At 42.2% G+C, this 26,765-nt stretch overlaps 2 protein-coding genes and 1 long non-coding RNA gene across 5 annotated transcripts in view; 1 reads left to right on the top strand and 2 right to left on the bottom strand.

Moving 5' to 3' along the window:
- The window catches only part of SPIDR (scaffold protein involved in DNA repair), a 181,017-nt gene extending 172,992 nt beyond the window's left edge, over positions 1–8,025 (bottom strand). For all 3 annotated transcript variants that reach the window (XM_015855506.2, XM_015855508.2, XM_015855509.2), the window contains exons 1-5: positions 7,904–8,025; positions 4,772–4,918; positions 3,875–3,953; positions 2,870–3,049; positions 738–895 (exon numbers count right to left, since the gene is read on the bottom strand). In XM_015855506.2, the coding sequence (XP_015710992.1) occupies positions 738–895; positions 2,870–3,049; positions 3,875–3,953; positions 4,772–4,918; positions 7,904–8,008 (669 nt within the window). In that variant the 5' untranslated portion in view covers positions 8,009–8,025. The remainder of the gene's footprint in view (positions 1–737; positions 896–2,869; positions 3,050–3,874; positions 3,954–4,771; positions 4,919–7,903) is intronic.
- Positions 8,026–9,520: 1,495 nt separating this feature from the next.
- LOC116652957 lies at positions 9,521–10,836 on the bottom strand. Its single transcript, XR_004306216.1, has 2 exons — positions 10,467–10,836; positions 9,521–10,148 (listed from the first exon to the last, which is right to left on the bottom strand). It is a non-coding gene; the product is annotated as an uncharacterized LOC116652957 (long non-coding RNA).
- LOC107310144 (ethanolaminephosphotransferase 1-like) overlaps positions 9,687–26,765 on the top strand; it is a 38,125-nt gene continuing 21,046 nt past the window's right edge. The window contains exons 1-4 of the mRNA XM_015855512.2: positions 9,687–9,798; positions 20,231–20,299; positions 24,052–24,160; positions 25,423–25,497. Coding sequence (XP_015710998.1) covers positions 9,742–9,798; positions 20,231–20,299; positions 24,052–24,160; positions 25,423–25,497 — 310 coding nt within the window. The 5' untranslated portion in view covers positions 9,687–9,741. The remainder of the gene's footprint in view (positions 9,799–20,230; positions 20,300–24,051; positions 24,161–25,422; positions 25,498–26,765) is intronic.

Below are 26,765 nucleotides of genomic sequence, written 5' to 3'. Positions count from 1 at the left end.
CCCAGGGCCCCGTCCAACCTGGTCTTGAACACCTCCAAGGACGGGGCATCCACAACCTCCCTGGGCAGCCTGTTCCAGGGCCTAACCACTCTCCTAGTGAAGGCAGCTGGAGGCCGGCGCCAGGCTCCTGAGGGGCTGCGCACCTTGCACACTCCAAAGCACTCCAGAGAAATAAGACACTGTCTGACCCAGCACATAACAGGAAATTGACATCAGCTTGCAGGAGAAATCCATTAGACAAGGGCTATGGAGAATCCAAATCACCACATTCCTGGTAAGAAATCTATCCACTTAGCCATCTTGTTTTGCACATGTTGAAATACAACAAATCCCATTTATATTAAGAATAAACTTAGAGTGATTACACAGGTTGCTCAGAAAGACTGTGGAGTCCCCAAGCTCGAAGGGACTCAAAACACAACCACACAGCCCTGAGCAATTCACTCTATGAGACCTTCCTTTGAGCACAGGGGTTGAACTGGATGATCTCCAGAGGCACCTTCCTATCTTAGTCATTCTGTGTCTCAGCAATCACACAACCAATTTCTAGGTGTGGGGCACTGTTGGTTTTGAGGTTTGGGAGTCAGAGAAAATATCCCAAAGCTCTTGCTAACAGGAGTCCTTTTAAAGGTAAGACAAACAGAAGCCTCACACACAGAGTTAAGTGTAATCAAATGAGAATACACTGTATAATTATAGGAGAAAAAAAGAACTTTTAAAAGAAAACAGTTTCTTACCATACAAAGCTCATCATTCTCCTCTTTGACAGGCAGGGAATTAAGATTTGAGCAGGAATCTGTGTCAGATATCTCCAGTGAGCTGCCATCTTTCTCAGATTCATCACATTCATCTGTAGACTCACTATCCTTCTCCCAGTCAATAAACTTCGATTCATCTAAAGGAGATTTGCAATAATGTTCCTTATTCATTCACATATTATTCAAACATTATGAATGTAAAGATTAAAACATCAATTACCCATGACTTGGTTTAGTTGTTAATTTTTTAGGATTTAGAGTAGCTTTGGTTTTTTTTCCATCCAGTTGCATTGGATTTTTCCCAAGTCTACTTATTCAAGATTAACTTCTAAGTAAAAGCAAATACTTCAGACAGTGACCTGGAAGAGCCACAAAGCTTATGGAAATTAACATCTGTTACGAGTGGTAACTCCCACCTGTACTTGAAACAGTAACCTTATGGAACACCATGGCCAACCACACAGGTCTGCAAACCAATCCTCTGAGCACATCCGACAGATGTTTGAGTTGTTTTCTTCTGCCTGATTGCTCAGGAGAAATTAAGTGTTTACCTCAAAGAACAGTGACAAAACATCAATAAACACAGATGCAGATCTGTTCTTTCACCACACTCATGACCAAGTAGTCCAGAAATACACTTGTACTCATTCAAAAGGTTCTTCTGAAAGGCGGTGGGAGCCTGAGCTGCCGTAGCAGCCCCCCTAAATGCTCCCTTCAGGTACAAGAGTCTCAGAACACAAGCTACTGGCAAATAGAATCTCATTCCATTTTGAAAATATGAAGTTTAGAGGAAGAAAACAGAATCACAGAACGACCTGGGTTGGAAGGGACCTCAAAGATCATGTAGATCCAACCCCCCTGCCTGGCAGGGCCACCAAACATACACATTTACTAGATCAGGTTGCCCAGGGCCCTGTCCAACCTGGTCTTGAACACCTCCAAGGATGGGGCATCCACAACCTCCCTGGGCAGCCTGTTCCAGGGCCTAACCACTCTCCTAGTGAAGAACTTCCCCCTAACATCCAACCTAAATCTTCCCTCTTTCAACTTGGATCCATTTCCCCGTGTCCTGCTATTGTCAAAAAAAAAAAACAAAAAACGAGTACATGAGTTTTGCTTGTGTTGTTTTAGCAGAAAGCAGAGAAAGGAGGCACCTACATGTAAAGATGCTCCTGGCATCTCTATAGATACATGGAACAGCGGTAGCTTGCTCTGCTACATCATTAAACAGTTTCTACACAGAACTTCTAATGCTGAAGACACCCAGGCAAATAAACAGAAAGCTCTGGTTTGCCTGTGTGTGAATTCATTTCTGTTTCTAAAAAAAACAAGGAAGCTGTATAGAAAAAGTTTTAAATACAGCCACTGGTGACTAGTTTAGCACACAGAGGTCTCTTAAAACTATGTGGCACATTAGTCAGTTTGAAATACAGTTTGAAAGCTACCAGATACCCGGGATCCAAAGCCTGCCTGTAATGATTCAGATCCATCTCAAGTAATCACATTGGAAATGCTTCTTGACAAGTTCTAACACAAACTAAACATTATCCTAATCATCTAGTATAATAAAGCACACTAAATTCTTCTGTCTTCAGCTGTACTGCCTGATCAAAGTCTCTGCTATCTGTCATCCCCTGCTTTACAAAGTAGAAAGCAAGTCCTAAAAAAAAAAAACTCACGGTTGCTTGCACAGTACAGCTAGCAGAGAAAACAAGGAATACTGTGTACTGAAATGAGAACTCATGCCACGTAAAATGATGTTATCTGCAGCTGCAGATCCTGCCAAGTCTACTCAGTGTTATGTAGAGACAGCAATACCACTAGTAGAACAGAGCAGGCAGAGGAAGGTGTTCACAACCCCAGCCTCTATGACCATAGGAAAGGAAACAATACAAAATACTATTGAACTCCAGAGTTTAATTTCTTGGACTTAATTCATAATGAGAGGTTATACTATATTTGCTGATACTGATGGAAAAAAAATCCTCCAAATAATCTAAACTCATTTTAGTTTAGTTGTGTCCTTTATGCAGAATGACCTCACAGTATTTCTATTACAGCACTTGAAGCTGACGAAGTTTTTTGACAAATCTGCTTCTGTCTGAACTTACCTTCATCACTTCCATCCTCTAACAAAACATGTCTGCCCTGTGACTTCTCTATTTTGGAAGTGAGACTTTTTTTGCTGTGTAACCTTGAAATCGATGTTTTATCTTCATTATCTGAAAAATCGCTGCCACTAGAGGTCCAAATTATGTCTTCAGCCTCCTTAGAGCTTTCAGCAGCAGATCCTATTAAAGAGAATTAAGTTTTAGATTGTTACAGAAATACAGTACAATTAAATGTAAAATCTTTAAAAAATTAAACTATACTGCTTTTGAACTGGAAAAAAAAAACTTACCAGTTCTGTCAGCAAGCAAGAGATGAATACTGGAAAGTTAACTTGAATATTTCTTATACACCCATGCTTTATTTTCATTTTCATTCTGCTACTAGAGCAAGTAGAAAAATGAAGGCTGAAGAAATCATTGCCCTATCTCTCCTTTCCTCTGGACTCAAAAAGTGAAAGATATGAGGCAGTCCCTAAGTCCTCATACTACTCACTGTGCCTAGAGTTCTTTTTCTATCACAACACTAAACAGACTCAGGTACATCGAGAAGATGTTGAATGCAGGATGTTGACAAAGTTCCATTTTACTCCCTATTCTTCATACTTACAAAATACCTTGTTACTCACACACCTGCTTCTCAGTCTCTAAGATGAAGTGAGAATTATCTCACCCTCCATCTAGACAGCCACAAGTTGGTTTTTGCTCCTTCCTCTTAAAACTGTGGACAATGTTCTGTCCCTGCTAGGATATGTACTATACACTGTACTAGTACTGCTCTACCTGTTCAAGAGCAATAGCTAAAGTTGATGCAGTTTCACAGAACTGGCATTCTAGGTAAAGAGAGGAGCCCAATCACAATAATATCAAGACTGTCTCTTCTCTAAATTTGATTCTAAGTACAAAAATAGAAGAAAACCAGTACTTTTAGCAGCTTCTACCTTGATAAGGGGTGAAACAAAGCAGAAGTCTTTTTGACAATACCAAGATGACGCTGCTGTAACATACCAGCTGGGCTTTCGGCAGTTGTTAGGAGCGGTCCAAGGTGCTTCTTAGTCTTGGTTTTATTAGCAGCAGGTCTCGATGACTAGAAAAAGAGATTGAATCAAGATTATCAATGTTGCGTTAACATTGTCCTTATAGTAATATACTTCAGAACTGTTATTAAACACCCACAGCTGAGCACATCTTCAGACAAATTTTTCAGTCTCCTACTACACTGCAGTACCATGAGAACATTAACAGAAAAGCTTAATTTTCGTAATTGAGGAAAATAAGTTCACTGTGACAATGACAAGAATTATATCTAACCTTGCAAACAACAAAAGCCACTATTTTCAGCATTAGTGTCAAAAGGGGGCAGGAAGACCATGCTTGTTAAAGCACATGCCCTGTTCCAAAGTTGCAGACAGAAGCCTTCTGTGGTTCTGTCTCTATTTCACTAAATCCCACAAACTATGTAACACTATCACTGCTCAGTACCAGAAAGAAACAAAAACAAATCAATCAAAGACTATTTTCAGCACACAGCCCTTTCTCACTCTGAGCTGACTGAATATCTCACTTCATGACCAAGACTAACATAGAAAAAAATACACTTAATTTGACATGTAATTCAAAACAGAAGCTGCAAGGTCATGAAGCAGTATTTTTCTACAGTGAATTCCTTGTTGCAAACACACTCTTTATTTTGCATTAGAAGAATTCTAGTTAGATATAAAGTCATTTTGTTCCGTTCTTAATTTTTTTTAAAGGAAGAAACAACTCCCAACCCCAAGTGTTAAATTACCTTTAAATAATACAATCAGGTACAATACAAAAAAGGGTGACTATTCAGTCAAGCATGGAAACCACTCTATCAGTTGGCTTTTCTTTCTTACACCTTTAAGCAAGCCAGCATTTTACCTCAAGCATAGAAGTGCTCTGGAAGCCATCCCCACACTTAAGCCACGCACTGGAAATTGAAGCAGCAGCCACTGACGTCCTGAGACTTGGTTTTTTCAGCTGTAGGGCTGTATCTTCTGGGAAGGACACGTTCCAAAACCGCTTCCGCTAAGAAAAAGGAACCCATCAAAAACTGCACATACATAATGCTTCTCAAGTGACATTTATTTAATCTAGAAATTCCCCTTTCCTAAATACTTCCAACCAAGCTCCATATTTTAAGAGATGGAACAAGAAAAGTATTGAACACGACCAAGCATTTTTTAATGCAATGCCACACAACAACAGTAGTGCTAATTGTCATGGGTAAATATGATCTTTGACAAGTGTGCTATTTGCTGTTCATCTGAACTTCTGCTTGTAGTACCTGTCAGCTGCCCAATGAAGATGACAGTCCTAATAGCAGCTCAGTATAATACAACTACACAATTCCTTCAAAGTCTCATTTAATCTGATTGAATTCTGCGTTGTGCAGGAGGTCAGAGCAGGTAATCAATACCCAGAACTCCATTAAACAACCAACCAAGCATGTTTCTTAACTGGGGTACTGCAGTTTGCAAGAATGCATATCTGTGTCAGTAACATCACTAGGACTTGCTCCAGGGTTTGCAGTACACAGCTTTTGATGGTCAATTAAAAGCAGAGGCAGTGGCAAACAACTGAAAAAGCCACACAAATGCATGTGCTAAGAGTTATGTAAAACAGGCTTCGTAATGATTTTCTATTGTCAGGAAGCATTTCAAACACAGAACTAAAGAATGAATCTGTCATGTTTCTCACTATATTATCCTTAAAAATCATTAAATCCCTTTTCACAGAGAAACCCTCCGTTTCTCTGCACTGTAAGATAACAAAGCCAGTCCAAGGGACATGCTGTTCCTAAAGAACTGCAGCACAAACAGCAAGTTCTTTTCACCTCAAGTCACAAGGTTAAACTTTTTGCTCTGGTATAAAAGTGGGATGCAAAAATATATTGGGTAATGATTAGTGTTATGCATGAAGCATCCAAACCCAAGGTCGTGGTATTAAAAAAAAAAAAAAAAAGCAACCAAATGAAGTTCAAAGGAGATAAGACTATGTAGATCCAGTGCATCTCAAAAATAAAGGGACTGCAAAACACAGGGTCACTAAATCTTGTGGATTTGAGCACAGTGTCTGGAGACAAAATACGCCCCCCCCCTCCATGCCAAAGGCACATAAAACACTGCTTGCCCCATTTACCCCTGCAGTAACTCTCAGCAAGGTAAAGGGCAAATCAGCCTCTGTGGTGCAATGAGAAGTGAGACAGTGACACTTCAATAAGTATATAATGATTGGACACCAGGCTGCTAAATGTACAGGGCTGGAGGGTTGGTTTTGATTTTTAACTATCCAACTCAACCGATCTATATATCGTTACTTCTGCAAATGTTTGTTAAGCAGAGGCACCATAAATGACTGCAGTCATTGGGCCCATATGTTCAGTGTCGACTGACTGTACACAGCCCTTTACACACCAGACAATCCCAACTCCTTGAGCCTGTGCCTGAGAACTATGAAACAAGCCCCCACAAAAGCATGACCCAGTACAGTATCTACTGCATACACCAGCAGCATCTCTTTGACACATCACTTTCTCTAACGCACAAAAGCAACACAAACTGAAGGACATAAAGGAAAAGGCTTTGCTCTTTTAAAAGAGACAAGATTTCTTTTTCCATAATGAAAACCAGCACACATCCTTTCCAAAGTCAACTGGCAAAAATACCCACTATCTTAACTCAGTGTTCTCACCAAGTTGTAATCACTTGCAAAAAATGCTGAGCTGCATAACTACGGTCACAGTGACCTGGCATTCCTCCTTCCAGACTGCCAGCGTGTGCTTCAAAATACATATATATTACTTTCCAAAATACTTCTATTGATGCTGATGCATGGGACTGGTATTTTCATGTGCTTCTGATCTTTACATCTGTTAATCACAGAATCACAGAATTATCAAGGTTGGAAAAGACCTAGAAGATCATCTAGTCCAACCATTACCAATACTTCCCGGCTAAATCATGTTCCTCAACACCACAATGAAAGGCTATTTTCTCATTAACTGATCCTTACATGGATATACACACAACTGTGTAATATTCCCACTTGAACACAGGGTGTTTTTCCTTTTAAACCTACACATGCTTGTGTAAGCACCGATACAAGTTACTGTGGTAACACTGAAGGGGGAAAACATGACCTAAAGCTGTCATCAAATGCCATCACCATCTAGTTCAGCCATTGCTGCTCACTCGTAGCTCTTCCACCAGTCTGTAATTTTTAGTATCTTTAGAAGAAAATATGGACATGATAGAGTAGGTTACCATAGGTCTGATGACATCTTTCAATAAAGATGGGCTTCAAACTTAGCTGTGCTTAAAGAACTGTTGCGAAATACACATAGCCTATCAACGTGCTAAAAGGAGAAGTGATTTTTAAGCACCTACTACCTGAAGTAGGTACAAGGTTGCCCAGAGAAGCTGCGGGTGCCCCATTCCAGGAGCTGTTTAAGAGCATGTTGGACGGGGCCCTGAGCAGCGTGAGCTGCCGGCTGGAAACAACAGAGGATTGAAACAAGATGATCTGTAAAGCCCATCCCACCTTAAGCCGTGTCTATCCGCACAGCCGCCAGGCAGCAAGAGACCGAGCCACGGAGAGACCCACACCGGAGTGTGCCCCGGTGGCGCAGTGGTAGGAATGCCGCCTTGCAACACTGGGGACCCAGGTTCGAATCCCCCCGTATGGTGCAAGTGGTAGAAGTGCCGCTCTGCTACACAGAGGCTCGAATCCCGGGGGTTGGACTCGATGATCTCTAAAGTCCCTTCCAACCCGCATGAGACTGTGATACTATGACACCGACCCCGCTCGCCCCGACCGAAGCCTCAGGGTTTATGTTCCCCGGCTGCCACCGAACCCGCTCTGAATCCCTTCAGCGCTCCCAACCCAGCACCAGGAGCAGCGCACCCCCCACGGCACCCGGAGCTCCATGAGGGGAGCAGGGCGGCCATCCCTCCCCACACACACACACACACAGCCCCCCCCACCCGCACAGCCCCGACCCGCACACACTACCTTCCTACTGGGCATCGCCCCGGTCACGTGGCAGGGGAGCCCTAGGGGCGTGGCGGCCAAGAACCCCGGTCCGGGTTTGGCGCCAACGCGGCCGCCGCTCCTCATTGGTCTGCGCGGTGATGTCACGAGGGGCCGTACTTAAGGAGGAGAGCGGGCGCTGTGTGGTGTGTGGGGTCTCTTGGGCTACCACAATAGCGCCGTGTGTCGGCTGTGGGGGCATCCCCGTTATTCTTAAATGCTTTTATGCTACGTTCAAAACAGTGTTAAAAGCCACATCCTTCCAAAAGCTCGCAGTGTTTCCACTTACCAGACTGACAAATGAATCACAGAGAATCACAGAATTATCAAGGTTGGAAAAGACCTAGAAGATCATCTAGTCCAACCATTACCAATACTTCCTGGCTAAATCATATCCATCAACACAACATCCAGACGTTTCTGGAACACTCCCATGGTCAGTGACTCCACCACCTCCCTGGGCAGTGCATTCCAATGCCTGACTACCCTTTCCAAGAAGTAATACTTCCTAATGTCCAGCCTGAATAATAGATAATAGACGATCCCAAAGCCTGGCCTAGATCAAAGACAAGCCAGTCTAGATCCAACACATTTTCCCCTGTGCTACACATCATTAGTAAACAGCACTGAAGTCCTGGGAACTCCACTACTGATTTCACTGCAGTCAGATCTGGCCTCAGATCATTTCCCTCTGAGCTGTAGAAAGCCCTGTTGGGGTAATTTCTTTAGTACTAAAGTCTGAACTGTCACAAGTATTCAAGCCAGAGATTTTATAAAACTTAAGCCTCGTCTTTACTGAAAGCTAACGATGTTCTTATTTGCACATTTGTCTTAATGTTTGTCTCATCCACACTCAAGATTGTGAAATGGAAGTGCTTTCAGGTTGTAATACCCACTCACTGGTGCCAGCTAGAGCTCTATTTTCCTCAGGCTATAACTCATTAATTTTCAGGAACATATACAAGGAAATGGGCTAAAGCACTAAGGCTGCTTTCATTGCTTTACTGATGTCCCCATGTGAAGAATAGTTGGCTGCTGTAGGTCTCAGAGGAGCAGAGCCCACACACAGCCTCTGGGCAGCCTGTGCCAGTGCTCCATCACCTGCACAGCACAGAAGTGCTCCTGGTGCTCTGGGGGAACATCCCATGTTCTAGTTTGTGCCCACTGCCTCTTATCCTGGCACTGGGCACCACTGAAAAGAGCCTGGCTCTGTCCTCTTTGCACCCTCCCTTCAGATATCTACATACACTGATAAGATCACTAGAACCTCTTTTCCAGGCTGAACAGGCCCAGCTCTCTCAGTCTCCCCTACCCAACAGTGACTGCTTCAAATCAAATCAAATGGTGATCAAATGGGGTGAAGGGAATCCCAAATCAAAATCCCATGTATGCATGCACGTTAATTTAAGGCACTGGCTTCTGAAAAGTGTCAGATCCAAATCCTTTACCTTCCCTGACTGGCATCATTAACTCGGTGATGAGAAGCTCAGTATGCATTGGCTGTTTTCAAGGCCTGAAGCTCAGATGTTGCTTCTGGAAGCAGAAAGTGGGCGTGTGTCTTAAGTGATTAATGCGTAATTAATAACAGAGAACAAGATCTATTGTATACAGCTTGCACTTAGCGATTTTAACTTGTATATAAATTCCTATCAAATCTGCACAGCTTGTAAAATAACACCGGCTCTCGCAATGCACTCGGTGCCTGGCAAAGCTCACAGGGCTGAGTAATGGATTTTAATCCCCGCCCTGCGCCCGCCCCCGGCCCTCCCAGCCCCATCCAGCCCCGGCTCTGCCTTCCCCGCCCGGCGTGGCTCGACGCGATGTGGCGGCGGCGTTATGTGAGCGGCCGGCAGCTGGACGGCTTCCGCCACTACAAGGTAACGGAGCTCAGCACCGCGACGGGTGGGCTCCGAGCCCCGCGGGTGTCCCGGGGCTACGGTACGGGCTGAGGCGGCGCGGAGCCCCGCTGCCTGTATAAGGCTCCGGGGAGGTGAACGGGAGTCGCGTAGCATCGGATCCTGGTGGATCCTGTGTGGATGGCGTTTTTAAGAATCACAGTCACAGGATGTAGGGGTTGGAAGGGACCTCTGGAGATCACCGAGCCCACCCTCCTGCTAAAGCACGGGTGGGGTGTAGCCTCCTTATGCATCTTTACGGGGCTGGTTGTGGTTTGGTGCACGTCCTGCCTTCAGAAGAATGCTTCAGCTTTGAGAAATAAATAAGAAAGCTAGAAAAGAAAAAAAGAAAAAGCTTACTTTAAATAAGTTGAAACAAACCTCATGTTTGCAAATAAGAGACCTGCAGAATTTAAATGAATGGGTGGGTCGTGAAATATCTTGATTTACCGTCAGTGTGCAGCAGATGGAGGAGATACCGAGTTTCGTTCCCAGGCTGCTGCCTGCGCAGTTCCTCAGCAGAGCTGTGGGTGCCCGGGACACCAGCACACCTTCACCTGTTCCATCCTACAGGCACGGGGATGTGCCAGCTTCCAGCTTCCAGCAGCGAACCTCGTATTTCAGGCCCACTTTCCCAGAGTTGTTCCTACCTTGTGCTCACCGTGCTCCTTGCTTTCTTTTACTTGGCCTCTGTCTTCTCTGTGGGGTTCCCACCCAGCTCCGTTCACTGCTGAGGGAGTTGTTTAGGAGGAGCTGTGGCTGCAAGACCTGCTCCAGGATACTTTCCAGCAGCTTGTTTTGCCAGCAATTTGGTGAAGGTGTTAACGTGGCTGGGTGTCTGCTGTGCTGTGGGCTGCCGCTGGCTGTGAGCTGCACAGACCCGTGCTTGGGCAGCAGATCTGAGCTCCTGACTGGGTTCGCCTGAGGAAAAATGAAAAGCTATTTTGAGCAGGAGCAGACATAATAACTGGGGCTTGCAAGGCAAACACAAGAAGTTTGTGTTACATTCTTCCTTATCATTTGGGTAAAAGTAGCAGCAAACAAATGCAGATGGAAAAGAACCAAAATAACATTTTTTTTTAAGCTTGTAACCATTGTGTGCTTCTTCGGAATTAATCATTACCAGAAGGCAGAATCACACGTTGCAACATTTTACTCCAGCATATTAAAGTGCCTTTGGTTTCTCGGTTGCGTTGGAAAGTATGTTAGACTGCTTTCTTAACCATAGAGATCAGCCAACACACTTCAGAAGTATCTGCTGATCTGGAAAATGATGGTAAGCGCAGGTTTTGGAGAAATGAGACCAAATAGCAACTTTATCCCAGGTTACCTGTGGCAGGGACATGGCAGAAACAAATGACACAGAGCAGCACGGCCGGATGAGGTGTGCATTGCAGGTCACAGTTCTTGCCCACCCTGCTCCAGGCCGCAGGAGGTGGTGGCAGAGCAGGCAGTGGCCCATTCCTGCAGTGCTGCTCACGGTGTGTTTGAGCTTCCACAAGGGGAATGCAGCAAGGTGAGGCAAGCAGACCATACCACAAACCTCCATCTCTCCCCACCTCCTCCCTACTCAGTCCTATGCCCGACACTGATACCACAACCACAGCTTCTTGCCCCTCCCAGGCCTGAGTTTGTATTCATCCACTCCTCGTTTCTCTCAGGCTGCCATCTCTCCTCCATTTTCAGCTCCAACCCAAGGCCTTGGCCTGCACCTCCAGCTTCCTAGCCCTGCTTCCTTTACTGCAGAGTCCCAGTGCTAAACTCAGCTCACTGTACCCAGCAGACACAGGTTTCCTCCAGTTTCTTTTTTGGTGGACCAAGCTCTAGAGCACAGGGAGGGGCATGAGAGCAGGCCCTGTGGAGAGCTGGGTAAGCTCTGGGAGGATTTATGAGCGCTAAAGCAGCCTATTGCATGCCTAGGAAGCTAGACAGAGGCATCCATCTCCACCGTACACTACATTGCAGCACTGTACTTGCACCAACACAGTGGCTCAATGCAATCCACACTTTGCACATTTAAGACACTGACAACTAAGAGCCAAACATAACACAACTTAAAAGAGTGTGTAATCAAATCCATTTCATAAAGGTACACTTTTAGCAAGAATAAATCACTTTGTAATTTTCACAATCTCCACACAGCTGAACTGATTTCTTTGCCATGAATGCCCCAGTTGTATGCCTTGGCCATTTGCTGTCTCTTGTTCGCAGTGGGAGGAGGATCTTGGCAACAAAACCCATACAGTTCTTTGCAACAGGAACGGCAGACCTAATGAATGCAGAAACTTCAGCATCCTTTAGCATCATCAGTTGTACGCATATTTAGCATTACAGCTCAGATCAGGAGTGTGCTTTTAGGTAAGTCTCTCATTACCAAGCTTTAGTTCATGTCACAGAGCCACCCTGAGGTACACAGGAGGGATTCCCTTGGAATGTCCCTAATGTAGGTGTACTGGGCACACGCTAATGTAGTTATTAGCATACAGTCTATGAAGTCAGTCTAGAATGAGTTCAGTATAAAACCTTCTGAAATCCTTATGACATGGACACTAGATCCTCAGTGTCAGCTATTTTGCTTTACAAATATGCCCTTCTTGGTCTGTTCTAAATACCAGTGGGGACACAGCCATTTAGAGGTTCATTTTAGTTTGCTCTGGCCCAAACTGTGCAGTGAACAGGTAGAGGTGTGATGACAAGACTTGCAACCCTTGGTATCACTGCTGTGATAATTCTGCCATATCCTGCCTGTGGGGCAGATGGCAATGTACAGATTTCAGACAATTGCAAGCACAGGAGATTCACTGTAATTGTAAAGCAGAATCAGCTCATACCTGGACTTGGCTCTGCTTCCTCCCATTGGGAATAGCTACAGCCAGCTGCAATTTTAGGTCTTGGGCCATGTTGTTCCTACTTTAGTATTTCTGTTACCAGTGTTTTTCAGTGCTAGGGGAGCACCCATGGAATTACACTGTATGACTGCCAGGACAGAGTAAAATTTTCAAGTGATACCACAGGACTTTGAAGAATAGGCTTATGATTTAAAATGTTCTTGAAAAAAACAGATATAATATCCAGAAATAAATACAATGCAATTCGGTCAGCAAGGTACAATGTGCAAGGGAAAGAAAACCAGCATTTTGAAAGAAAACCATAACAACAGACTGCAAGACATACCTGGGATTGATGCGTCATCAGAGTTGTAGCTGTTTTAAACAAGAGAAGCTATGATGTGTGAAGTGTCATAGTTAATCAAAGGGGCTGCATATACTGCTGTCCTTGAGGCACCACTTGGGTATCAGATGGAATAGCGCACCCTACTTGCTTTGGCGCACAATTTACAGCCCACAGAATGGCTTTAAAATGTTTAAGACTCTCAGAAAGCACAAGCTGAGAGAAAGTCATAATACACTCAGGCTAGGAGAGATACCAGCTAGATAGTCTTCGTGCATGCCCTTTTAAAGAAAGATAATATACAAGCTTTGGCTGCACAAAGACACATTTAAGTTGGGTGGTGTGTCAGTGCCGTGATGGTAAGGGCAGCCAAGCACTGTAACAGCAGGTTCTGGAGGAGACTGTGTAACCGTTTCACCAGTCTTAAGAAATCATTCCCTTTCTCTCAGAAGGATGTAAAACCCAGTGGTTAGAGTGTTACAAACCAGCTGCTTACAACTTTCTTGGGCAAGTTTTGGTTATTGTGTTTTATTTTAATTCACCAGCATGGTAATTTATCACAAGCAATTGGAAGGCAGAACTCGTCACCTCATGTTAACTTGATCTGCTTCCTGAGTGTCTAACAAATGTGATCCTGTGGTGGATGGAAGCATCGGGCTGCATGACCTCTCAAGTTACCTCCCCTCAGTTTGGTGAGCTGGAGAAACAGTATCAGGTCTGATCATCATGTTTCAAGGTTGGATTGTTTCTCTCCTGCCAACGTACAGCAAAAGAGCAAAGTGTGTTCAGTGCCTTCTAGCGAGTTCCTTTGTCTAAATCCAGGATTGGACTGATGTGAAAAAATACAAGATTGGATGTCTTCTAAATCTTTATAGGCTACCTCTATAACTAAGAGACTGAGAAATAATGGGTTCTGCTCACATTGGATGAATAGGAGTTTTGCTTTCAGTACCAGAAGCACAAGAGCTGGACATACTGGAACGGGCCCACTGTAGGATCACAAAGGGACTGAAGCAGCTCTCTCATGAGGAGGGGCTGAGAGCTGGGCACATTCAGCCTGGACAAGGGAAGGCTTAAGGAAGGATCTTAACATGTATAAAAACCTGCAAAGAGGACAGAGCCAGGCTCTTCTCGGTGGTGCCCAGTGCCAGGACAAGAGGCAGTGGGCACAAAGTGGAGCACAGGATGTTATATAAAGTTCTTATATAAAGTTCACTTTACATTTCCACTCACTGTGTGCATGTCTAGAAGGGCCATGGGCCATGAACTACAGTATGACTCTCATCTCTTATTTCTCACCCCATTATAATGGTAGCTGACATCATAATGTAGCGTATCAAGTCCTCTGTAACCATGATACATATCAAATACTAATGCTAATGAGTCAGCAACATAATGAAATTACATCATAAAGATGTTGCATCTGATATTACCAGCCACAGGACTTTTTCCCAGTGATGGTGTAATTGTACCTGTTTTCGGGTGCTGAATTTCACTCGTATGTTTACAAAGATTTTCTGTCCATTAGTTCACTTTTTGGATATGTTCTGGATAAAATTGTATGCCTCGAGTCTCATTACATGCAAATAACAATTATATATTTTTGTTCTATTGCTCTATCAAAAGATGTTAGTGCTTTGAGATGCTTACTGGATTCTTATGTATGGGATATACAAGAATATGCACATATACACATCCACGTATTCATATGTATTTTTGTGGGGGTTTTTTCATCCATGCTTTAACAGAACACTAATTGATGTAAATGATTTGGGGTTTTTTTTTTGTTATTATTATTTGCTTTCTCGTGTCAGGATCGTGTCATAGAGGGAGGAATTGGATTTTTGCATCACTCTGTGAAATCTTGCCTCTCTTTTAAGCATCAAGATTCTTGATCAGGTGGCTGCTTGTTTAGCACAAATGGTACAGAGCTCCTGTTCAGCATCCCTCATGAAAAACTGCAGCCCACTTTTATCTGTCTACTCTTCTGGTTTTATCTGTCTACTCTTTTGGGACTAAAGCAATTTCTTTGGGCTGTCTAGAGGTCTGAGTGCACAGCCAGTCAGAGCTCTCTCCAGGTGGGAGTTCTGGCTACTGTTTGCACAACACTAGTGTTTGTACATATACACAGAGAGATGCAGCAAGCAAAATGAAACAAAAGCAAACAAACAAAAAACCCACATACCAATTGAGTCCCTTGTCATGTTAGAACTCCTTTGAGTATGGATAGTTAAGGTTCTTTCTGTGAGTTCCTTGGGAATGGACAAGTCTTGCTTTTTTATTAGGGTTTGTGCTTTTGCCAGACTAGTCCATCCTCTAACTTTACAACTATAAACTTGTATCTGGCTCCTGTTATCCCTTGCTCAGTATTCAATCATATTTCTGTGTCCTTTTCTGTCATTTTTCTTCATTAATGTGTTTGGACATGTTCCATTACACAAACTCTTTTCCTGAGGACAAGTTAGGCAGCTCCCTTAATATAACTGCTGTTGACTGAAAAGTATTGCTGACTTCCAGCATTATCCCTCTCCACCTCTCTCTGCTTCGAGCACTAACATTCCTGCCAACAATGAATCACATCTATTCTCTCATATTGAGCAACACGTTAACTCTTGGGGCCAGCACATTACTTCTTCTTGCCCCCAGAAGCACATCCCTCTCAGCAGTAGTGTGGCTCTGATGTCTCTCACAGATCCCACATTTCAGGCATAGTCAGTCAACAGATGAGGCCATTGGCCTCTTGCTCCTGACAAATGGGGCTGTGGGAAGCAGGAAACTGAATATGAGCCCTCTGTGCCCTGACAGCAAAGAAGATCAAGAGCATCCTGGGTTGTATTAACAGTGACATGGCCCAAGAGAAGTAATTATCTCCCTTTATTTGGCATTTGTTAGGTTGTATCTAGAATACTGCATCCAATTTTGAGTCCCTCAATACAGGGAAGACATCAACTAACCAGAGCAAGTTCAGCAGACGACCTCCAAGATGGCTGGGGCTGGAGCTGTTCCTCTGTGAGAAGAAGCTGCAAGGCTGGAACTTGTTTGGCCTGAGATGAGCCAGCTCTGGACACAGCAAACCACAGCCCCCTTGTACTGACCTCCTGAGGTCCTTTCTGACCTGATTTACCCTGTGATCTTGAGGCAATGGCACTGCTTTGCAGACAAGATGATAGGTCACTAGCAGGCATGACTCCCTTGGAGCAGCCTATCTCGCTCTACAGCTTCACGAGCCCCACAGCCTCATGTGTGGTGTGTGGCCTGCTGTCTGTGTTGGCATTCCCCAAAATGGGGAGGGATGCCTGAATGATAAGTAAACATCTACAAAGGAGTAACCATAGCACAGTGGTTTATGTAATAACAACTTCCTAACAACTTAATAATCAGAACTGCACAGGTGTCCAAATCATCATATTGGATTTTGAATATTTTTCTACGAGTAGTTTAACTTGATCAGGTTTCCTGACTGTGATTGTACACAGGCTAATGGAATTGAAGGAGGGAAATGCAGAGGACAGTCATTTGTATCCAAGCATGCAATTGCATGCTCTCCACTCTCTGCTCTTCTCCAGGCTCAGTTACAAACCCTTTTCTTCTGTTTCCACTCTGCTGTAGGCTTCAGCCCTAAGATGTCTAAGATGACCTATAGGCTTATACCTCCTGGACTTAGGTATCAGTGACCTGATCAAAATACAGACACATGGACGAGCTAATCCAAACTAAGTGACGGGACATAAAAAAAATCCAAGTCATCTACTTATGAATAATTAACTGAATGATGGTATAAAGGAATTTCATTATTAAAAGTGCCAGACTTGTGTTTTGGAATGCATCAGCACTTTTAAACTGCTGAACATTTGGGATTTATCTGGCATCCACAACACTGTATAGCTGTGTTTTGTTGTCTTATAGTTTACTTTTCATCTTTCCCTTTGTGAAGCTTCTGTTTAAACCCCAGACCTGTAATATCTACAAGACTCATATAGTAAAAGTAAAAATCCTTGTGTTTAGTGCATTATAGGAAGGGGGATGGAAGATTATTCCCAGATGTTTCAATATTTAAGTGTTTTCTTTAATTTTTTTGTGGTTACAAAAGTATAAATTACTGAAGGGAGAAAGTTTGTGTTACAAAATCATGAAATAACTTGCCAGAAGCGAGAATCCTTACTGAGCCCTCTTAAATTGCAAGTGTGCCTGAGGTGGCTGTGCTTTCTTGCAGGAAAAGAGCAGATATCACAATATTTATGTTCTTCATGTATGTCCTTGTGTTGTTGTTCAGTGGTTCTCATCTTTTCTCTGTGGGAACAGCTGTGTATTCTTCCACTGGAGGCATCTAATCTCACATGAAATGTTAGAAGGACCACAGAACCACGTATTCAATATATTGCAACGTACACCATGATAGCTACCTGATATACAGTTATTTTAAAAGTTAGTTTGTCTGGGAAATAATTTTTTTGCAGCCTTTTCATTCTGGACATATTTCTTTCTTTCTTTCCTTCTGCAAAAGTGAGCTCAAGTACAAAGTTGAGCTAATTTGGGTGACTTGTTTGAATACATTGGCACTGGTATTGCGTATAGTTCAATGGTGTCTGTAAACACGATCCTTCTAATAATCTTGTGTCTGTACCCTTTGCTACATAATCTTAGACTGAATCACTGCTCATCTGTGCCTCCATCTTGCAGAATGTCCATTGGGGATAATAAGACCTGTGATAAATCACCAAATTATTGCATATTTTAATGAGCAGGTTGAAGCGGGTGATTTGCAGGCAGGAAGGTAAACCATAGAATAATTGTTGCTGCTAAGATGAAATCAATATCTATGGAGTCATTACGATGCTAGCAATTCAAGTGTAAACAGTTCACTTCAGTTTTGCTCTGTATCTCTGAATGAATGTGGCTGTATTGCACAGTATGGTGCAATCTGGAGTAATATAATTTGTCTGGTAGCTTAAAGACCAGCTTGAAATGAAGTAACTATCTTCCTGCAATAAAAGCAGCTACATCTTCAGCTTACTTTCTTTCCTGACTCTGAGGTTTGTGTAGATGTGCTTTATGTTCTCTTCGTTTCAAATTCTATTCTTGGGATGTTTCCATAGTGCAGTGCTGGAGGGGGCTGGGAAGCCAAGTGGAGATCCGGCTCTCTGCTCTGACTATTGGTTAGCTCACTCCCTCCTCTTTTCTTTTCCATTTTCTCTGCAAGGCCATAGCAAGATTTTGTTTTGGAAATAGTCCATCCTGGAGGTGTTGTGCACCATTATGTGGCCTTCACCATTCTTCATCCCTCTTCCAGCCTGCACATTTGGATCTTCGAAAGTTCCCTCTGGGTTACAATGTAGTCTCCACGTTGTTTCAGATCCTGTAGTACTGAAACAGACTCAATGCTAATGAGGTATGAGTTGAACAGATAACAAGGCCTCAGACCCCTCTACCAAGTGTGGTGAGGTGAGGATGTGACCTGCTGTTAACAGCTGGAGGCAATGCTGAGCTGTGCTGGATGACAGCCAGAAGGTAATGTTTTTTAGTCTTTCAGTGTAAGTGCATGGCCTGAAAATGTCAGAGTTACGCAATGGCAAATCGGAGTACTATTTTCACAGAATCACAGAATTGTAGGGGTTGGAAGGGACCTCTAGAGATCATCGAGTCCAACCCCCCTGCCAAAGCAGGCTCCCTACACCACGTCACACAGGTAGGCGTCCAGGCGGGTCTTGAATATCTCCAGAGAAGGAGACTCCACCACCTCCCTGGGCAGCCTGTTCCAGTGCTCCGTCACCCTCACTGTAAAGAAGTTCTTGTGCACATTCATGCGGAACTTCACATGAAGTTCTGGTGCAGTCTTGTGTTAATGATGTTCATTCATTAGAATATGGATGTTTGACAAAGTAATTTGCTTTTCTGAGAATCTGTGAACATTGAACTGCTGAGGATTGAAGACCTTGAGGTTAGTAGATTCTTTAGAGCAGACTGCTGGACTATATAGCAGATGTTACTAGTAAAGTGTTATTTTTGCCATGAGAGAAAACTGGAATATTTTTTTTTCCATGTACATTTCCTTTTGTCTGACTAGAAGAAATCACTGAATGAGGGCAGAGCAGCTTTCCATTCTTCACATCTCCTTAATGCTCTTTTCCATCCCAGAGGACTGTGGTTCACCTGCAGATGGAAGAAGGTTCAGTGTGAGGGTTCTTGGAACGTCTCTAGGTGGTATAATGTGGTCACAGTCCTCACTTTTTTAGTAACAGACAAAGACTATTCTGATTTTTCGTTTACTCGACTTTGGAAACCATCAAGCAAACAACAATTCAATAATTTCATCGTGTTGCGTGTTTTTCAAAGTATATCCACCTAAGAGCAAGAAAATAGTTCCAAATAAATGAGACCATTTTTCCTAGTCTCCTCCTGGGAACAAGTAGTTGTTCTGGAAAGCTGGTGTATAGCTTGGGTAGAAAGCCTCATTTTGCTACTGTTATTTAGCAAGGATTGCATGATGTTATTCATGGCTTTGGAGGGCTGAGGTGAGGAGAATGAGAAAGCTAAAGCCAAAGGATCAGGAGCTGAGGTGATGCACTGTGCCTTCTTATCTAGGCAGGTTTGAATTAACGGAGCTTGCTGGTCAGTAAGTTATCATGTAGCTCAAGTAGTCTTTGAATAACATCTGTAGTAAGTAAATGTGCCTCAACAGTGCTAATGAATACTTGGACTCTTTTTCCCCCATTTTCAGAGGATTTCCTCCATTCTCATCTGAACTAATCACTATCTGACTATTCTATCAGCATAAGGATTTTATGGCTTTGTATTGCTGCTGTTTCTGGTGTTAACATAGGCAAAGTGTATGGATGGCTCAGACTGGGCTGTTCATGTACTATCAAAAGACCAACTGGTCTTAAAAACCAATGTTTGAAAGATACAGTATAAAATATTTCAGTAAATAAAATATAAATTATTTCCAGTAGAAAGTAATTAAAATATATCCTCTGTATGCAGATAGAAAAAAAGTAATGTGGTAAAGCCCATTGTAGCATCAGGAGCTCAGAAAGATTGGATGAAAAGTCACGCACTTAAATAAGGAGCCATGCTGCACAAATCTTTTGTCCTGCTTGCACTTATGCACTGAAAGCTCTTTGACAGCTCAGATGTGTGGGTTAAGTGTGTGTATTAAGGTTCTTAGCTGCTGAATGGTGTACAGTGATGGAAAAATACATATCGTTCAGTGCTTTGTTTTACATCTTTGCTTTTTTCCTTACAGTACAGTGCTGTGGATACAAATCCTTTATCAGTGTATGTTATGCAGCCCATCTGGAACAAAATCATTAAGGTAAGAGTCTTCCTAAACAGAAATATCAGACGATAATGGACGAATTACTTTTAAATACAAGAAATATTTTCATTTAAAGATACATATTGATCAGTAAAGCTGAAATTAGGACATGTATGTGAAAGAACCCACAGTACTGGATATATAGCTATATTTAGATGGATGTGTTTGGATTTAGAAACATTAGAATTTTAGAAACAATAGCATTTTTTTAGAAAAGGAAGGGTTGCATCTTTCTCTTTACTGTTACGCAAAGATCATCAGTTTCTGTTACATCTTCCATTAAACAGCTTTGCAGGCCTTATAGGGTTTAAGTAGTACACATTATTTTTTGTTCAGCATATGCCACCTAACAACAGCACGACTGAATCTCTGCTGTGCAAGTGATTTTATGCAAGCGCTGTCTCATTTTCTCCCCTGGGTACTTGCTCCAGGGAGCCAGACGTTTCTGTAAGAAGCTGAAAATGAGAGCAGTTACCATGATCACCGTAACGATTGGGAGATGGCATCTCTTGAATGCATTATGATCTGCGCTTCTTAAATATAAAGCTGCTCACAATTAGTTTTGCTGTTGTTGGCAAAAGCAGAGGCTGGATCTCAATAATCGTAAACTTTATTGATCTTCAAGGAAGCAGAGACCGCTGCATCTGCCTCTGAAATGGAAATCTTTGGATTGGAGTAGACTTGAAAGGAAATGTATACGCTAGAAAAATAGATGCATGTGGTCAGAATCTGCCATATTTGGGTTTTATAATCCAGCTACAGCTTATGTTTGATACAGCAGAAAATTGTAATCTCTTGCTCATTACCTCAATGTACTTTGATAAAACAGTTTGTATATCCTAACTTCAGAATTAAAAAATAACTGGAACAGACATGAGAGGAAAGAAATTCCAAGAGGGGAAACTGAATTCAGAAATTCAGTTATGAGAGATCTGTTCCATTTCCATCATAATGTGGGGGCAAACAGTGAGGCAGAAAGACAATCCTTCAACTCTGGAGTCCCATGCAGTAGTTGAGCAGAGGCTTTGCTGCATGTCTGCAATGTGCTTTGGGGGATCCATGGGTGTGTTCCACTGATGTCAGACTGAAAGGAGGGTGTCACAGAGATAAACCTCCCTTGGGGTTGAGTTCTTCTGGCAGCTGTAGAGTTTTAGAATAATAGAATCACAGAATGGCTTGGGTTGGGAGGAACCTCAAAGATCATCTAGTTCCAACCCTCCTGCCATGGGAGTTTTCCTGGAAGGAAAGCAGTGCACTGCTTGTCATACTTTCTGAGCACAGGGCGATAGGTCCTTTGTAAAGTTTGGCCTCTTCAGATACCTTCAACCTCCTTGTATACTAGCTGAGCATGGTTTTGTTTAGAATAGAAACCAAAGCTGAACACAGGGCTGAAACTGGGAGGCAGGAGTGCAGAACCTGGCAGCAACTCTACAGGCCTTGTAGTAGCTTTTCCACCACACATAAAACAACAGTATGACCTGCCTGAAACTACAGATTAACAAGTAACTTTTTCAACACGTTATTTAAAATTATTCTGGTTGTGCAATTATAGACATTTCTTCTTCATGACTATTTAATCCATGATTCTTATGCCTTTTATTAAGATTTGTGTTCTATAATAAATAACTATCGTGCACTGTCTGGCAGATAATAGGCAGCATTACTTGGCTACTGCACTCTTCTTCCTGCATTCTGTATTCATGAGGAGTCACATTTGTGTGGGAACAATAAAAGGAGGAAGTCCCACTAGGCTACACAGGTGTATGCATCTCCACTGAAGTCAATTAACCACCCCTCAGGTTCCTTTATGAACTTTGATTTTATTGTTAGAACTGCACGTGAGTAGAATTTTAGCAGTCTCAGGTGACCTACTTAAGGAATATTTCAGGTTTGAACAGAGCCTTATAGAAATACAGGGACTTCACAACTTATTATCCAAACAGGCAGTTGATTATATTAAAATATTTGTTGTTAGTATTAAGGCTTTTAGCATGAGTTGCTGTGGGCCCATTAAAACAGGCATTGGAATTCTGTAGAAGTAGGTTTCTTAAAAGGTTGAAGCATGCAATGCTTTTGCAAGAGAGCAGATGTGATTCTTCCCAGTGGAGCCTCCAGCTGCATTAATCATGTAGTGCACGGATGTGTTAGCTTTCTAATGCCTGTTAATTAGACAGTAAAGATTCAGAGGTGTCCTTAATTAGTATACTACAGTGTGAGTAAAGTCAGGTGTTGTTTTTCCAGTGCGTTTGAGAAGTTACTCTTTACTACCTTTCAATTTATGATTTATGAAATAGGGCAATAGTAGTGTAATGCTTAACAAAAGAATAAGGGACACTGAACACAATGAAAGAGAACTGAGATTTTGCAACTGGAATATTTTCCAAATGCAAGGACAGTTTATGTCAGGGAAGGATTAAAACAGTGACTGTAATTGGGGAAGGGGCTCTTTTCCTAAGGACAGAGCTCCTGTAACTGTTTTTCATTGCACGTCCACTAGCCAAAGGGACTGTACATACCTGTAACAGCGTGCAATCCTTAAAGTGTGCTGATTATCTGGAATATTATTCCTTGGTCATAGTGTACCAGCAAAGCAAGGATCTAATCATGACGATTAATCAGTCCAACATTCTTATTTTACATACAATTTTTAGGATGTATGAAATGTATATAAATTCATATCTGTTCATCCATCTGTCCGTTTACCTATTCCAAATGAATTAACAGGCTGGATTTCAAAACAGATATTAGAACACGAAGTTATTATTCCTCTTTTTCTACAACACTTATACCACTTTCTAATACATTATAGTGTTGAAATACATCTTCATATGCATTTCCAGTCCTAAAACAGTCCAGAGAACTTGATTATAAACCTCCAGTATATTTTTATATTTTGCACATATTGATAATGGTATTTGAGTAAAGCAGTGGCTGCTGTTTGGACAATATTTGTGCACACACATTCTGTCTAAAAATAATACAGAAAGATGTGTATATGACTTCAGAAAACATATTGGAGCAAATGGGTAACTTGGAAAGAGCATTACCAGAAAGTACCCCTACAGCAGTGTAAGGAATACCCCAAAAGTCACGGGAAATTAATGGCTGAGAAGGGTTAATGGGACAAAGAATTACTGGCTTAGGAGGCGGCAGAGTCCATTTCTACACTCCAAAAAGTAAAATGAATTAATCTAATGTTTATGATTTATAGCTAAAGCTGCAGAAAGTTACTGTCTGGAGAAGTAGGGAGCTATTTGTAATACAGAGTTCTTTTGAACCGAGAAGTGTCTGATCTTGTTGCTGTTCTGAGCTGGGAATTATTAACATACATACTGCAGAAGAGATTTCCTTGCTGCAGTTGGAAGTAGGAAGCCTGACAAAACCCTGCCACGCTGATGCTGTCTTGCCACACTGGGGTGCTGCAGGCCACTTTCGTTTATGCTACACAGAGAAATGAGAAGCTTTCCCTTGTGTCAGAGAAAACAAGGAGAGCACATAATTGAGAAAATATAACATTTTTAACTGAAGCTTTCGCTGCAGTCTCAAAGATCAGGCAAATGTGAAGATAAATTGCTTCAGGAACAAAAACTGGATTGTAAATTCAGAATGGAAAAGCCTTCACAAATCTAAATATTACTGATGTTTTACTTGGGATTCTTATCTAATGATGAAAATACAAAACATTTCATCAAAATAGCTCTTCTAATTTGAAGCCCGATTTCTTAGATTTCTCTTTTTCTCTTTAACAGATCGTGCCTTTATGGATTGCTCCAAACCTTCTCACCTTCTCTGGATTTGTCATGATTTTAGTTAATTATTTTCTGATATCTTTTTATGACTGGGACTACACTGCTTCAGGTAAGTATCCTCATATTGTAATTTATTTTTTCCTCAGAATTACAAAGCTGCTTATATCACACTTTGAATGATAGAGGTGGAACAGATACCTGAATCTTTCTCTCGTTCCTTTAATGTACGTATAGTAGGGTCTGACCTCACACATGGCATTATAAATTCAGACCATTTTTATTGGAAAAACTTAATTTCATCCCTAAATATAAGTTTCAGCATGTGTTGCTTGAACTCTATGATAATATAAAATAAATAAAAAATTTAACTTTGTATGCCTGTGGCTGGATTTCAGGAGGTTCTCTTTTGTAGTACTTTTCATATAACAATTCTGTGGGCGGAGCAATGTGCTAGCAGTTCTGGTACAAAAATAATCCTGGATGAACATCACATTCTGAGGTGTCATGAAGCTTGGGTTGCCAATACTCATGCTTTAACACTTGCATTTCAATCAATACAGCTGGTAATTACCAAGTTCTGTAGTAGTAGAGAATCCAGCACAGAACTTTTGACAGGAGAACAGTATCACGTAGATACATACTGAACACAAAGGTATTTGTGACACAGTTTGTTCCTTTGTGTGTAGTTTGCAGGCCTTCTCTTAGCTTCACAGAACAACATTCAGCATTTTTAAATTGAAAATGTTGATGTGATCCAATGAGTCTTTTGAGTAACCTATATCAATTCCACACACAGGATCAGAAATAAAAGCCTTAATTTCCTGGACAGCTGTCTTTCATTCTGCAGCTTGAAAACATGCAGCTAGGAGCCAGGAAATGCCATCTTGTTTCTCCTGCTGTCAGTGCAAGGTGCTGAGGGGCAGGTGGACAGGGGCCCTGCCTCAGGTGCCAGCCTCCCCCTGCAACCCTGGGTGCTGGGCTCACATGCAGGAGCTGGGTGATAGGCTGCACATGGATGGCTGCTGTGGTAGCCCTTACTGGGTTATGGATAGTTTAAACAGAATGTTCTTTGGATATAACGCTGACTTCTTGAAAAGAGCAAAGACAGCCTTGGGTTACAGACCAATGACAGAACCCTGGGTTCGGTCCAATTCAGCTTGCTCAGCTTTGCATTCATTACAAATTACCAGGCACCTTACCAAAAGGAAATAAAAGGTACTAATATCTGACCTAACCCAAAGGGTTACCTATTTTGACCGAGGCAAAAGTCTCCCATTCATATTTGTATGGTAAAACTTCTAAACAAGACACATATTTGCTCCAATAAAAATGATCAAGCTTAAAAACACAGTTATGCCCAATTTGTTTCAGGTACCAGTCCTGGACGTGTTCCAACCTGGGTGTGGCTGTTCAGTGCTTTTACCACCTTCTGTGCCTATGCCTTAGGTAAAGTACAATGGAACTGTACAATGGAATTAGTGCTTCGTATAGTTTTACCTACTAGCTCACTAGTACTGGTTCCAAAAGAGTCATAATGGAGAAATTATTGGGCAGAGAATGTGTGGGCAGCTCTGTTAGCCTGAGCCTCTAATGGAGATGAGGTACATTTTTTTCTGTTTGTCCTAGGGCTGCTTTTCTTTAATAACATATCATCATCATCTTTGGTTATATGTTCCATATTTACTTTTACCAGTATACCAAGATAGTATTTCAAGGTCCAGCATGCCTTGCTGTGCTACCATGTGAAGCTACACCTCACTAAGTTCAGATATAGATGTAAAGTGGTGCAGGTATCAGAGTGACATCTGCACCAGATGGATACTTCCTCTTGCAAAGCTAACTCATTCCAAAAAAGCACTCAGTACAACAGAGCTCATTTTGGGGGGTGGGGGGGGGGGGGAAGGACTCCAGCTAGTATATTTACATGCATTGTATTGTGCTACATGGAAGTATCATCTCTTCTGGAACTGGTTCTTGTAAGATACTGTGCTGTGCAGTGTAGCCATGTAGTTGTGTGCCACACCTCAGCTACCTGGACTAGATGACTGTGTTCTACATATGCTGAGCACTTTTAGTGTGACTCACGCATGTGGAGCCATCTTCATTAACCATGGTGTGCTCTACTGTGCAGACACTTCCCTTTGTACTTTGAGTACCTTAGCATTTTAGATTCAAGTTGGAGTTTGTGCCAAAATTACTTTCTGCAGTATTTCTTAGTTTCCATTTGTACCACAAACATGACTGGGACAACCATCACCTAACACTGATTAACAGTCAGATTTCCTAAAACAACTTTCCTTAATCACTATCAGAAGCAGCAGCTTCTTTTATGCCAACTATTTTCTTTGCAACTGTGAGAAAGTTAATCAAGTAGCTATTGTTTCATAAATGGGAATTTCATGTTGGAGCTATTATTGTATGACATCTCTAAAAGCTCTCTGGATATTGAGCTTTGGAGGTTCTTACAGCAGATTTTGCCAGCGAGGACTATAGTTCCTATTACTTGGAAGGCAGTGAACATGATGCTGACAGTAAAAGCTGTAATGAACTGATGTATATGTAGATTTTTGCGTCTGCTGCCCAAGCCACTATATGAAATATTTAGTCTCAGATTTAATTCTCCATGGCCAAAGTTTTCCCTCTGGAAGACTGCAAAGAGCCATAGTAACTAACCAAATATGCAACTTAAATCTCTCCCGGCTTCTTTTTAATGA

Source organism: Coturnix japonica, chromosome 2 (genome assembly GCF_001577835.2).
Source record: "Coturnix japonica isolate 7356 chromosome 2, Coturnix japonica 2.1, whole genome shotgun sequence".
Taxonomy (NCBI): Eukaryota; Metazoa; Chordata; class Aves; order Galliformes; family Phasianidae; genus Coturnix; species Coturnix japonica.
The sequence above is the reverse complement of the archived record's forward strand: the minus strand, read 5'-3'. Positions and strand labels throughout refer to the sequence as shown.